Source organism: Leucoraja erinacea, chromosome 31 (assembly GCF_028641065.1).
Source record: "Leucoraja erinacea ecotype New England chromosome 31, Leri_hhj_1, whole genome shotgun sequence".
Taxonomy (NCBI): Eukaryota; Metazoa; Chordata; class Chondrichthyes; order Rajiformes; family Rajidae; genus Leucoraja; species Leucoraja erinaceus.
Genome location: NC_073407.1, coordinates 4,269,098 through 4,282,680, shown reverse-complemented (window position 1 = coordinate 4,282,680; position 13,583 = coordinate 4,269,098). Strand labels below are relative to the sequence as shown.

The window sequence follows — 13,583 nt, the reverse complement described above, 5'->3', positions numbered from 1 at the left end:
TCATTGGGTGAATGTACAAACTCTGTAAAGACAAGCACCCGTAATCAGGATCGAACCTGGGTCCCTGGTGCTGTAAGAGGCCAACTCTACCGCTATACCACCTCCATGTGTTCAGAGCCCAGTTGAAGAAATAACACATCCTCTCTCCTGGGAACCGCTGGCCCTTGACTGGTCAGAGGAGTATTCAAAATAGTATTGAAAATCATAAGGCCACCCATGAAGAGCACATGGGGAGGTTTGTGTGGTTGGTTACCTAAAATTGGAGAATTCAAAATTGGTACCATTGGTTTATAAGCTACACGTGGAATATGAGGGGCTGTCCCTCCAGTTTGCGTGTGGCATTTCTCTGACAATGGAGGAGGCCCAGGACAGATGTCCTTATGGGAAGGAGGGGGTTAAAATGCTTGGCAACCAGGCGATCCGGTAAGCCTTGGGGAACCGAGCATGTGTATTTAGTGATTCGCTGAGTCTACAATTTTGTTTAATCATTGAATGATAGGATTGCAATAGGTAAGTTGGATTACGTGTGATGGTGGGAATCTCTGGCCCATAACTGCTCAGTGGAGAAGGAGCATTGTAAATAGTATTGAACATCTGCAGGCAATGCATGAGGAGCACACAGAAACCCTGTGTAAGCTACAGATGGTGTGTTAGAGTCATAGAGTGATACAGCGTGGAAACTGGCCCTTCGACCACAAGCCCACAACATGCCCAACTACACTAGTCCCACCTGCCTGCGTTTGGTCCATATACCTCCAAAATAAACCCACGCAGTCACAAGGAGAACATACAAACTCCACACAGCACCGTAGTCATGATAGAACCTGGGTCTCTGATGTTGTAAGGCAGCAACTCTACCGCCAGAGTGCACCAACTCTGCAATCGGCCGTCCACTCATTCAACCACCAGCAAAGAAAAGGGCCCCGCAGCCCAATGTGTCCAAATGACCATCAACTACCCATTTGTATTGTGCGTTAATCCACTATCTCATCAACACTCCCCAGATTGTGCCATGCACCTACACATAAAGCACTTTATTGGCTAACTAACTAGCTAATCTACCAATCTTCAAGTCTTCAGGAAGTGGGAGGAAACCAGAGCACCTGGAGGAAACCCATGTGGTTACAAAGATCAAGAAAGTTGCACTCAGATTGGTCAGAGGCCTTGGTCTTTGGCAGTGTGAGGCAGTGACTTTACTATTCCACCACTAGTTTACCATCTGTGGCATTTGCACTTCTCACATTAAGTTATTTTGTCAACTCTTAACTTGCAAGCCTGGGCACAGATCTAAACTCTGATTTATGCTTCACACATACCACTTCCAGGGGGGCCAACGTGTTGAGTAGATAGCAGGGCCATAGTACCAATGCAAAATCTCCACTTTTGCCTCCATCAGCAGGTGTGGCTTTTTTAATTGTGGATTGACTGCTCATCCCAACTATTTTAAATATTTACCAAAAAAAGTTATTTTGACTTAATCTCTGTTAAATAACACAATCTAATATTTACAATATTTTCTGCAATGACTTAACCATCAGTATTTGCGTAGCATGCAAGTAGCGCCCCCTTGAGTGAGCAGCCTGTAATTGCAATTAAAAGTTATTTTTCTTTTTCATGGGTTCACTGTTTGAATGGAGCATTTTGCAGTGATGTGGTCGACCAACTTAATACTGCTGTTTATTGAAATATTACTAACAATATAGAACAGTTGTATAGGATGGTGTTTGTTGGAATTTGTTGGCAGTCTACCTCTATTTTGCTCCCCTCTGTACCTTCTCCCCCATTTTGGCCTGTTTCCTGACTCATGCTGTTTGAATGTACCCTATCTTGAAATATGTTGAGATGGTTTTCCTAGAAAAAAAAGATAATTCCAAGAAATTGTAGTAGAAGACAAGTGTGTTTTAATTTTGCCTTTCATCATTTGTCATCAGAAGTGACCAAAAGAATCAGTCATACAGCGTGGCAACAAGCCCTTCGGCCCAACATACTCACGCCGACCAACCTGTCCTATCCATGTACCTGCCTAAATGTTTCATAAACGTTGTGATAGTCCCTGCCTCAACCACCTCCTCTGGCAGCTCGTTCATCCACCCGCCACCCTTTGTGTGGGAAAATAAAAGTTGCCCCCTTGGGTTCCTATTAAATCACCCCCATCACCTTAAACATTTGTTCTCCAGTTCTCAATTTCCTCCTAGTCTGGGCAAAGGATTCTATGAATTTACCCAATCTATTCCTGTCATGATTGTGTACATCGTATAAGATCAAAGTTAGAGCTTTGCTAATTTATCTGATGAGATTGAGTGAGTGTTTATGATCACTACTAATTTTGCAGTAAGGAATTCTCGTTTGTCTGCATTCTCTTTCAGCACAGCAGTGAAGGTTCGGTAATAGTTGGTGTTGTTCAGGTTGTTTTCACTGCAATAGCTGCTCTTATCATGGACAGAGCAGGCAGAAAAATTCTCTTGGCAATATCAGGTGAGCCTTCAGGCGATGAACTGCTTTAGCACAACTAAAGCTTTGAACATTGCCCAATCTCTTCATGCATTTAAAATCTGAGGCAACTGTACGACCAAAAGTAATTTTGTTCTAGAAAGACTGATAATAGCAAATGCATACTTTTAAAGAGCTTGAGACATTCATTATGAATGTCATGAAATCTAAAGATTCTGTCTGGCAAAAACTCTGCCAGTGTCGTAGTATTGATACTGAGATAGTGCAAAACATTATTATGCATGCTATCCATGTAAATCGTACCATACGCACCAACCTTAGTTGGTGCAACAGAGAATATAGAGTTACTGGCGTTACAGCTACATAGAAAAGTGCAAAGTGCAGATAAAGTGCAAAGGCTGCCACAAGATAAATTGGGAGATCGGGAATTTATTGTTGGTATACTTTCTAGGAGCATAATTGGGCCATTTGGCCCTTCAGGTCTACTCCGCCATTCAATCATGGCTGATCTATCTTTCCCTCTCAACCCCATTCTCCTGCCTTCTCCCCATAACCCCTGACACCCGTACTAATCACGAATCTGTCAATCTCCACCATAAAAATATCCATTGACTGCCTCCACAGTCTTCTGTGGCTATGAATTCCACAGATTCACCACCCTCTGACTTAAGAAATTCCTCCATCTCCTTTCGAAAGGTGCATCCTTTTATTCCGAGTCTGCACCCTCTGGTCCTAGACTTTCCCACTAGTGGAAACATCCTCTCCACATCCACTCTATCCAGGCCTTTTATTAATCAGTAAGTTTCAATGAGATCCCCCCCCCCCTGATCCTTCTAAGTATCCATTGATTTGGCCTCCAGCGTTCCGTGGCAATGAATTCCACAGATTCACCACCCCCTAACTAAAGAAATTCCTTAGTCTGTTCAATAATCTGGTAACAGCAGGCTAGAATCAGTTCTTTAATCTGGTGGTTCTACCTTTGGTACCTTCTGCCAGGCGGGTGGGGGCGATACGATACAATAAAACTTTATTCATCCCCGGAGGGAAACTGGTCTGCCGACAGTCACAACACACAAGGTACACGAAAACTTGAAATTAAAAGTGAAAACAAAAGAAAAGACAAGCGACTGTTGTCTGGCTGCCGTGTGCACAACGCCTTCACCGGAACACATGAACAAACACAGAGTTATCCCCTGGGCAGAGGATTCTAAACCCCACACCGGGTCCCCATTGTTCTTGAAGGAGTGACTGGGGCGTGAGACATTGTGACAGGCTCATTGTATGTAAGGGTATTACAAATTTGTTTGATTTAAGGAATCCCATGGCCACATTATGCAGTCAGGCGTCATGCACCTCAGCACAGTGAGCACCTAATATTGCACAATTAAATTATTTCTCTGCTTGCCTTGCAGATGTTGCATACTTTCAGCCAGCCCTTGCTAATGCAATTGTTTCACTTTATATTAAAAAAAAAACACACTTGGACTTGAAGGTAGTAAGAATGTGGTGAAATAGTACAGTAGTTGGTATTGAATCCCAAGCATTGCACCCGTTTCAGGAAGTAACACTGGCAAACAATCTGAACCCGAATGATATCTGGAGGGTTGCAGATAGGTTTCACTATTCAAGTCACTTAAAACTGGTGATGAGGCTTTCAATGGTCAATTATTTCTCTTGTATTTATTTTTTTTAACAGCTTTGATCATGTCCTTCAGTGCAGCAGTCTTTGGAGTGTACTTTAAAATCTGGCAAGAAGACATCAATAATTCTTCTCTTCACAAAGTTGACGTTCAGAATTCAGTTTCTATGGCAACGCATGCTCCAACCTGGTTGCCCCTTGTCTGTCTAGTTATTTTTATAGCAGGTAAATCTAAATCCATCTTCATGTTTTAGAAATATTGAATGTTTATTTGAAATGGAAGTTTCCCAAGTCCACGGTGATGGCAGACTTGATCGGTCTTCAAATTACATCGTGGCTGACCTGTGATCTGACTTCACCTTTAAGTTATGAACCTGATTTTTAGTCTCTTCAGTCACCAGAGCTTTTTTCTCCTTGGCATTGTTTATACAAAGTTGCAATCAGTAGCGGTAATTGTGATGGATTGTCATTAATATCTGTTGTTTTAATTGAAGGAAGTGTAGCTTCCTTGCCCCTCTACTGTGCCACCTGACTAGCAAGCCAAACATTACAGATGTGGAACAAATGCTGATCTTGCAGGAGATTCCCACTTCACATACTTGATGGCCTTTCAGTTTCGACCATATATTCAAATCAGCCCTTCGTGAATTCTAGGAAGAACATTGTGTTTAAGAAGGAACTGCAGTTGCTGGAAAATCGAAGGTAGGCAAAAGTGCTGGAGAAACTCAGCGGGTGCAGCAGCATCTATGGAGCGAAGGAAATAGGGCCGAAATGTTGCCTATTTCCTTCGCTCCATAGATGCTGCTGCACCCGCTGAGTTTCTCCAGCACTTTTGTCTACCTTCTCGGAAGAACATTGCTATTTTGTGTTGTCTCCTAATTTAATCCTTTGGACGGCACGGAGGCGCAGTGGTAGAGTTGTGACCTTGCAGCTCCAGAGACCCGGGTTAGACCCCGACTACGACTGCTGTCTGTACAGAGTTTGTATGTTCTCCCTGTGACTGCGTGGGGTTTCTCCGGGTGCTCCGGTTTCCTCCCACACGCCAAAGACGTGCAGGTTTGTCGGTTAATTGGCTTTTCTAAAATTGTTAATTGTCGCTCGTGTGTAGGATAGTACTAGTGTACGGGGTGATCACCAGTCAGCGCGGACTCGGTGGGCCCAAGGGCATGTTTGCGCCCTGTACCTAAAGTAAACATCTAACCTGCTATATTCACTGAAGGTCAATATCACACAGTAACCCAGTGGTACATTCGTGGTGTGATTCCATTTTCCAAAACAAAATTCATATTTTTTTGGTGTATTAGGCATGCCAGCTATTCCTTGTGTGGCTGTTATTCATCAGCAGACCTTGATCATTGGTGACATGTTACTTGATGGAGAGAAACAAAGCTGGTCTTTTGACCTCCAGCAGCTGTGGAAATTTGTGCAAGACCATCTGAAGTGCTCTACTCGGGGAAAATCACCATTGGACCCAAGGATCTGTTAGCAAGTCAGAAAACAAGGCTGAAACCTGACCTTTATGCCTCAACTCACTAAACTGAAAATGTAGCTAGCTGTTTGATTTTGCAACTGGATAAGGAATGTAACATAGAAAGATCCTGTTACTCATTACTGGCTTACTCTGGGCTCTAATTGTCCCAAATGTCATCAGATAGAGGTGCAGCTTGAAATTCCCTCTACCTACCCTCACCATAATGGTGGGGGGGGGGGGGGGAGACCCGCAAGTACTGCCGAAGCCGGTGTCCCCCCTCCCCTCCCCTCCCACATTTGAGTGTCCCATCCCCGCCCGGGGGGTGGCCGGAGACGTCCGGACCGAAGGGACATCGGCCCCCAGGCCCAGCGCAGTGAAGCACCAACCCTAGTTCACCTCCGCCTCACCCGCCTGGCCAAACCACACCCCGGACCGACAACACCAGCGGTCCCAGACGGACAGAACCCACAGACCCACAGCCAGCGGCAACTCCAGCTCAACCCCGCTTCAACTCCAGAGGAACCCACTCCCCAGTGGGCCTCTACGGTGACAAGTGCCATCAGCCCCGTCCTGGAGTTAGAGGTTGATGCTGCAGCCAACACCAACATCACCAATGGTAACTCCAGCGGGCGCCCGGCCTGCCCATGGCCAGCAGGAGCCCGTCCGCAGACTCTCTCTCTGACCAGGACGACCCCAGCAGCAGCGGCTCCGAGTCGCCCGTCTTAGAGAAGGGCCGGCCGCTGCCCATCTTCAGCAGGATCTCGGTGTCGGACTGAGGGGAGGGGGGTAGAGGGCTGGCAGGAGAGGCAGAGCCAGGCTGGAGCCAGCGGCTGCAAGTCCGGGGCCGTCCCGCCAGCCCAGGGCCACCCCGGACACCTCCAGACAAGAATGGGACACCGGGGAGGGGACGGGGACGGCCCAACAGCAACTCTACAGCATCCGCAGCGGCGGAGAGCCGACCCCGACTACGGACGAAAGGCAAGCCTGTACACAATGCAGCACCACCATTGCCAAGACCGTTTTGTAGCTAGTGACCTATGACCTGGGCATGTGCAGTCGGAATACCGAACTCGTTTATTAGTAATGGGAGGTTATCATCCCTTTATTGGGGGGTGATTTGCGGTGCTAATAGTTGTGATTGTGCAAAAATATACTGCTGACTACAGGTGATAAATATCTCAAATATTAATGCACATCTAAAATGATCAATGACATTTAAAGCAACTAACTTCATAATGCTTAATGAATGCTAGGTTTATTAATGAATCTAAATTATCTGTCTCAGGTTTTGCCATTGGCTGTGGCCCAATTCCATGGCTGGTGATGTCTGAGATATTTCCAGTGCGGGTGAGAGGCATAGCAAGTGGAGTATGTGTCCTAACCAACTGGTCAACCGCATTTCTAGTAACTAAGGAGTTCAATGATCTTCTTGTAAGTGTCTTCTTGATATGTGTTTGTCCAATTAATTTAGTTAAAATAGAATAAAATATTTTAGCAGAAGGTCAAATTGATAATATTTCTTGTGTAGACTCAAAAAGCTGGAGTAAATCAGCGAGTCGGGCCGCATCTCTGGAGGAAAGGAATAGGTGGCATTTTAGGTCGAGACTCTTCTATCAACCCGAAATATCACCTATTCTTTTTCTCTTGAGATGCTGCCTGGCCCACAGAGTTACTCCAGCTTTTTGTGTCCATCTGCAGTTCCTTGCTAAACATTTCTTGGGTTCCATTTCGAGGTCTTGGATGTGTTGCTTTCCACCAACTTTGCTTGAAAGTGGAATGAGCAGTAATTACCTGGATTAAATTAGTCTTGCATTCGTGAACAGGAAAATACCTGGGCAATTTTTCACACTGTTATAATTAGTGCTGAGTAGTAATGTTTCAAACTGCCTCATTAAACTCATTGAATTTTTCACTTCTTGGAAACCTTAATTCAGCAGCGTAGGTTTACAAGGTTAATTCCCGGGATGACGGGACTGTCATATGCTGAGAGAATGGAACAGCTGGGCTTGTACACTCTGGAGTTTAGAAGGATGAGAGGGATCTTATTGAAACATATAAGATTGTTAAGGGTTTGGAGACTCTAGAGGCAGGAAATGTGTTCCCGATGTTGGGGGAGTCCAGAACCAGGGGTCACAGTTTAAGAATAAGGTTAATCCATTTAGAACAGAGACGAGGGAACACTTTTTCTCAGAGTGGTGAATTCTCTGCCTCAGAGGGCGGTGGAGGCGGGTTCTTTGGATGCTTTCAAGAGAGAGCTAGCTAGGGCTCTTAAAAATAGTAGAGTCAGGGGATATGGGGAGAAGGCAGGAATGGGGTACTGATTGGGGATGATCAGCCATGATCATATTGAATGGCGGTGCTGGCTCGAAGGGCCGAATGGCCTACTCCTGCACCTATTGTCTATTGTCTATTAATTCATAATGTAGGGAAAAAGGAACTACTTTGAATTTGATATCGCTGCATTTAAAGAAAAGCAAAGTTATTGTTGAATTAATTGAAACGTAGCCAGTATTAATTATTACTTAATTATTTTATGTGCTATGACTGCAATATGCTCAAAGTTTTTACCCGAACACGTGTGTTTAGACGCAAAGTCGTAAAACGTCCATTCTTTTTTTCCAGGAGAACATCACTCAGTATGGGACCTTCTGGCTCTTTTCAAGTTTCTGTTTCATGAATTTCCTCTTTACGATTTTCTTCATGCCCGAAACAAAGGGGAAGACCCTTGAACAAATTGAGGCCCTCTTTAGAGGACCTGCCCATGGACTGGCAGACTGAAGTACTTGTTTTAAAAGACACCGTTGGTGAATGCTGTTGATCTGTTAACGTTATGCACAGATTTTTAAAGAGTTTTTTAAATAATACTACAGCTGAGCCCTCATCGTATTCAAATTGTCAAAGTTGTACCTTTGATTTGTTTAGCGATATCAGTAGATAGTTTACAGGGAGAATGACAAAATCTTTGGGTCTATTATATGCCGCTCAATAGCGTCGCTGCCGGCTTGGCCAAAATGACAGTGGTATCATTACCATGGTTAATGGTATGAATACATTTTTAATGGATTTTACCTTTGTTGATAATCATCTCAGTGTTTTAATTTTATATTAGTGCAGAACTACCACAGTTTTTTACCTCACAGTTATTTTTTATCTAGCCAAGTGTGATTAACAAACCGGACATCCATTTTGCTTCTCTCAATTTTCATTTTCATTCCATCCATTTGGAACGGTAAAACTAGCTTTCTGCATTTTTTTATTCATCCGTCAAAATGACAATTTTTTAATCTTTCTACTCCACTTTTTGTGTTTGCATTTTTAAAAATAAAACTGTATTGCACCCCATTTTTGATTGGGTATGGGGTCATTGGGTATGGGGTGCATTAATCATTTCTACCTTTTTAGAGCTTGTGGAATTACTGTGGAATTCCAACAAGGGGCCAAGATCTAAAATTGTTGTCGTCAATTCAGGAATGAAGCTGATACAAATAAGCTGCAGGGCACATTGTCTGCCTAAAAATAAATAAATTAGTGCCAGAAAAATGCTGGAAACACTCAAGGTCAGTCAGCATCTGTGGACAGAGAGAGTTAACATTGCAGGTCCGTCAGTTTTTAATGGCGTGCCTGCTTAAAGCAGAGAGGCTCTCTTAAGATGGAGGATCTGGTGTATGTGGACACTTTTAATTGAAATAAGCAAGAGATGGCAAGGTTAATTGTATTGCAGAATACTTGAGTAAAATTTTAATATTTGGCTTCCCAACTTGATGTCCAATGAATATTTTGAAGCTGAAAACGTACCAGACAGAAATTGGTGAACTTTTATCATACTATTTTAAGCGTAACTAGAGTTGATACGCATTTAGACAAAAGTGCTGGAGAAACTCAGCGGGTGCGGCAGCATCTGTGGAGCAAAGGAAATAGGCAACGTTTCGGGCCGAAACCCTTCTTCAGACTGATGGGCATGTATGTTCCTTAGCGGGTCAGACAACATCTCTGGAGAGAAGGAATGAGTGACGATTCTGGTCGAGACCTTCCTTCAGTCTGAAGAAGGGTCTCGACCTGAAAACGTCACCTATTCCTTCTCTCCAGAGATGCTGCCTGTCCCGCTGAGTTACTCCAGCATTTTTTGTCTATCTTTGATTAAACCAGTATCTGCAGTTCTTTCCTTGCTGCCTTGACATTTGTACATTTATTTTAACAGATGCTGCATATTTTAATTTTGATTTTAAATTTCTCAAGACGCCATGTTTAACACACTACCTCACGAAGATTGTTTAACCTGTGACGCATAACATGTTTGCACTGTTGTTTATTGGTTGTGTTAAATAATACTTTGCTGACACCATTATAAACTGAATCATTTAAATGAAGCTAACGTGATTGTAAGCTAATCCATGTTATTATTGAGAACTTGACGTTCCTGATTAAAATATAACATTTGTTGGTTAGTTGTTGTGCTTTGGGTTTACTATTTGCACTGATTTTAAGAGCGCAGTGATTTTGTTTTATATAAACCTTTGACCTTTTTTGAACAGATAACCTTAGTCTTGATGACGGCTACTCATGACAAATAAACCAGTACCAGTAATGCAGCAGGACCTGAGTGATGAACCCATTTTCAAGAGAGCCGGGGCAAAAGGTTTGAGATGGACAAATCTCTCCTCCATGCAGATCGATTTACAGAATACCATGCTGCTCTAATTTAGAGATGCATTGATGGCTGTTGAAAATAAACCATTGGTTATTTAGGTAGAGAAAAATGCTGGAGAAACTCTGCGGGTGAGGCAGAATCTATGGAGCGAAGGAAATAGGCAACGTTTTGGGCCAAAACCCTGGAAGGAAATAGGCAACGTTTCGGGCCGAAACCCTTCCAGGGTTTCGGCCCGAAACGTTGCCAATTTCCTTCGCTCCATAGATGCTGCCTCACCCGCTGAGCTTCTCCAGCATTTTTATCTACCTTCGATTTTCCAGCATCTGCAGTTCCTTCTTAAACATTGGTTATTTACCTCGGTTCTGGTTGATGCGACTATGCGGTGGTCATGGGGATAAGAGACTGTGTATCTTCTCACAGCCTTGTTTTTTCTTTGGAGTGTTTAGTTATTTTGCCGCCTTATGAGTTGATGACTTTTCGAGGTGTTTTTTTTGATAAATCTGCAACTTTGTTAAATCTGCAGCAAGAATTGTTTAGGGATGCAGCGTGGAAATGGGCCCTCCGGCCTACCAAGTCCACGCTGACCAACGATCCCCGGTTTACTTTAGTTGTATCCTGCACACTAGGAACAATTTACAGAAGCCAGCTAACCTAGAAACGGTGCTCCTTTTGGAATGTGGGAGGAAACCAGGACACCGGGAGAAAACCCATGCAGTCACACGCAGGAGAACATACAAACTGTACAGAGCACCTGGAATCAGGATCAAACCCAGGTCTCTGGCGCTGTAAGGCAGCAACTCTACCTCTGTGCCACTGCATGTCATCCACACTCGGACAAAGCATTTAAAACTCTTCACTATGGAATTTCTATGCAGCAGCTGCCTTCAATGAGTGAGATGGATGATGCAGTTACAAACCACAATGAAGGAAAGCATGACTGGGATTTGTTCGATGGACGTCTTTGTCACCAGTGAAGGGTCTAGCCATCACTTGTGATGCACTCTCTTAGAGCTTTGATCTTATTACAAGTACCATAGCCCCAAAAGAACATCTTTTAGTACCAATGTCCTACCTCCGTTTCTCTGTTTGTTAAATTACATTATCAGAGTAATTGTCTTCCCAAAAAAATGAAACCTATGAAAATGTCTCTGATGCTAAGATGTTGGTGATTTTTGCAACTGCAACTGTCAGAGTGGAACACACACACGCACAAACACACGCACACAGCCAGCTCCCTTCACCAGCCCATGTGAATTGTTCAGGCAACGCTCCCCCAGCTTGCCCTGTCTAAAAATTCACATGGTGCAAAGCAAAGGTTGTAAAAGGCTGTAAAAAGACGACTAAAGCACAGTGTGTGGTAAGTCCTTTAAAAGGGTGGGGCGGGAGAAGGAGTGGAGAAAACTTTTAAGAAGCCAGATACACACGGCTGTGAAGCTCGGCGGACATTTAACATTACCGGTCGGTTATCCTTAATTCTGAAAACTACAGCTTACCTTTTTCCTTATGAGCCAATGAAATTCACTGGTCAGCACCAGCTCCAACCTATGAGAACCTCCGAGAAACTTCGACCTCCTGGCAACCCACCTACGGCACAAGAATTTTCGCTACTCTCCATGGCGGCTTCATTCGTCGCCGCTAATTTTTCAACATGTTGAAAAATTCACGGCGACCATGATGAGGCCGCAAATAGTTCCCAGAATGCGGGAACTCCTCGCGACCATGAAGACGACTCCCCGGCAACCACCCGCGAACATGTGGCGACTGCATAGTCTCCTGCAGTCGCCTAAAAAGTTGCCTAAGTGGGACAGGCCCATTAATAATCAAATCCCAAAAGCTCAAGTCAGAAGAAAATTACAAGCAGTCTTAAAGGTGGTTTAGATGAGTTACTCGAGATCTGGTCCTTGGCAATTGAAGGCAAGGCTGTAAATGATGGAAACATTAAATTTGGGTGTCAGCGTGTGGCTAGAATGCTAGTGTGGACATCATTGGGTGTGTAGTACTGAAAGAGGTTATAGAGATGGGGAAGGGCAAGGCCACCAGGATTACAGTTGGTGAGGGAGTTTATGAAGACTTGTGTGGTCCTGAGATCCCAAGAGCGATGCCGTCTGGAGCTATGCTCCTGGTAGGGCCACCCATGGCGGTAAAGTCGAGGGGGAGGTCTCTGACAAAGAGAAATCCAACCAAGACCTCAAAGGTGGAACAGGCAGAGGATGATGGCTGACTTTAGTGGAGCGTCACAACGGCTGGGAAAGCAGATGAAAGCTGCAGAAGAAAAGACTGGTCGTCTTGGACTCTATGCCACTGGCCTTGACCCAGATCTGTCAAGGACCGTGTGGTGGCTGTCTGTGCACCAGTCTCCCCATGTTAAACAAAGTCACGCACAGGCGTCCTCCATACAGGGAATGCACCTAACACCCTGGATTAAGTCCTATGGCGATCAGCAAGTGGCGACGGGGGCAGGATTGTGAGATCTGTAAGCCCCTAGTCATAAGCTGGCACATGAGCGGTGGTTGCTAGATTCAGTCGCTGGACTGTTGGAATGAGGCAGAAGAGCCCTGCAGCAGCTGCACCCATGACTGAGCAGTCCTCTTTAGGATCCACTCTGCTCATCCCACTTGGGTAAAGGGCTAAAAAATTTCCATTTGGAAAAATGGGCTGAAAGATGGCAGATGGAGTTTAATGCTGATAAATGTGAGGTGCTGCACCTTGGCAGGACAAATCAAAATAGGACGTACATGGTAAATGGTAGGGAATTGAACAATACAGTTGAACAGAGGGATCTGGGTATAACCGTGCATAGTTCCTTGAAGGTGGAATCTCGTATAGATAGGGTGGTAAAGAAAGCTTTTGGTATGCTAGCCTTTATAAATCAGAGCATTGAGTATAGAAGCTGGGATGTAATGTTAAAATTGTACAAGGCATTGGTGAGACTAAATCTGGAGTATGGTGTACAATTTTGGTCGCCCAATTATAGGAAGGATGTCAACAAAATAGAGAGAGTACAGAGGAGATTTACTAGAATGTTGCCTGGGTTTCAACAACTAAGTTACAGAAATAGGTTGAATAAGTTAGGTCTTTATTCTCTGGAGCGCAGAAGGTTAAGGGGGGACTTGATAGAGGTCTTTAAAATGATGAGAGGGATAGACGGAGTTGAGGTGGACAAGCTTTTCCCTTTGAGAATAGGGAAGATTCAAACAAGAGGACATGACTTCAGAATTAAGGGACAGAAGTTTAGGGGTAATATGAGGGGGAACTTCTTTACTCAGAGAGTGGTAGCGGTGTGGAATGAGCTTCCAGTGGAAGTGGTGGAGGCAGGTTCATTGGTATCATTTAAAAATAAATTTGGATAGGCATAGTGGATGAGAAGGGAATGG

General features: G+C 44.2%; 1 protein-coding gene across 1 annotated transcript in view; it reads left to right on the top strand.

The window, feature by feature from the left end:
• The window catches only part of slc2a8 (solute carrier family 2 member 8), a 43,199-nt gene extending 33,193 nt beyond the window's left edge, over positions 1–10,006 (top strand). The window contains exons 7-10 of the mRNA XM_055659797.1: positions 2,367–2,475; positions 4,148–4,315; positions 6,847–6,992; positions 8,184–10,006. Of these exons, the coding sequence (XP_055515772.1) occupies positions 2,367–2,475; positions 4,148–4,315; positions 6,847–6,992; positions 8,184–8,339 (579 nt within the window). The 3' untranslated portion in view covers positions 8,340–10,006. The remainder of the gene's footprint in view (positions 1–2,366; positions 2,476–4,147; positions 4,316–6,846; positions 6,993–8,183) is intronic.
• The last annotated feature ends 3,577 nt before the right edge of the window (positions 10,007–13,583 follow it).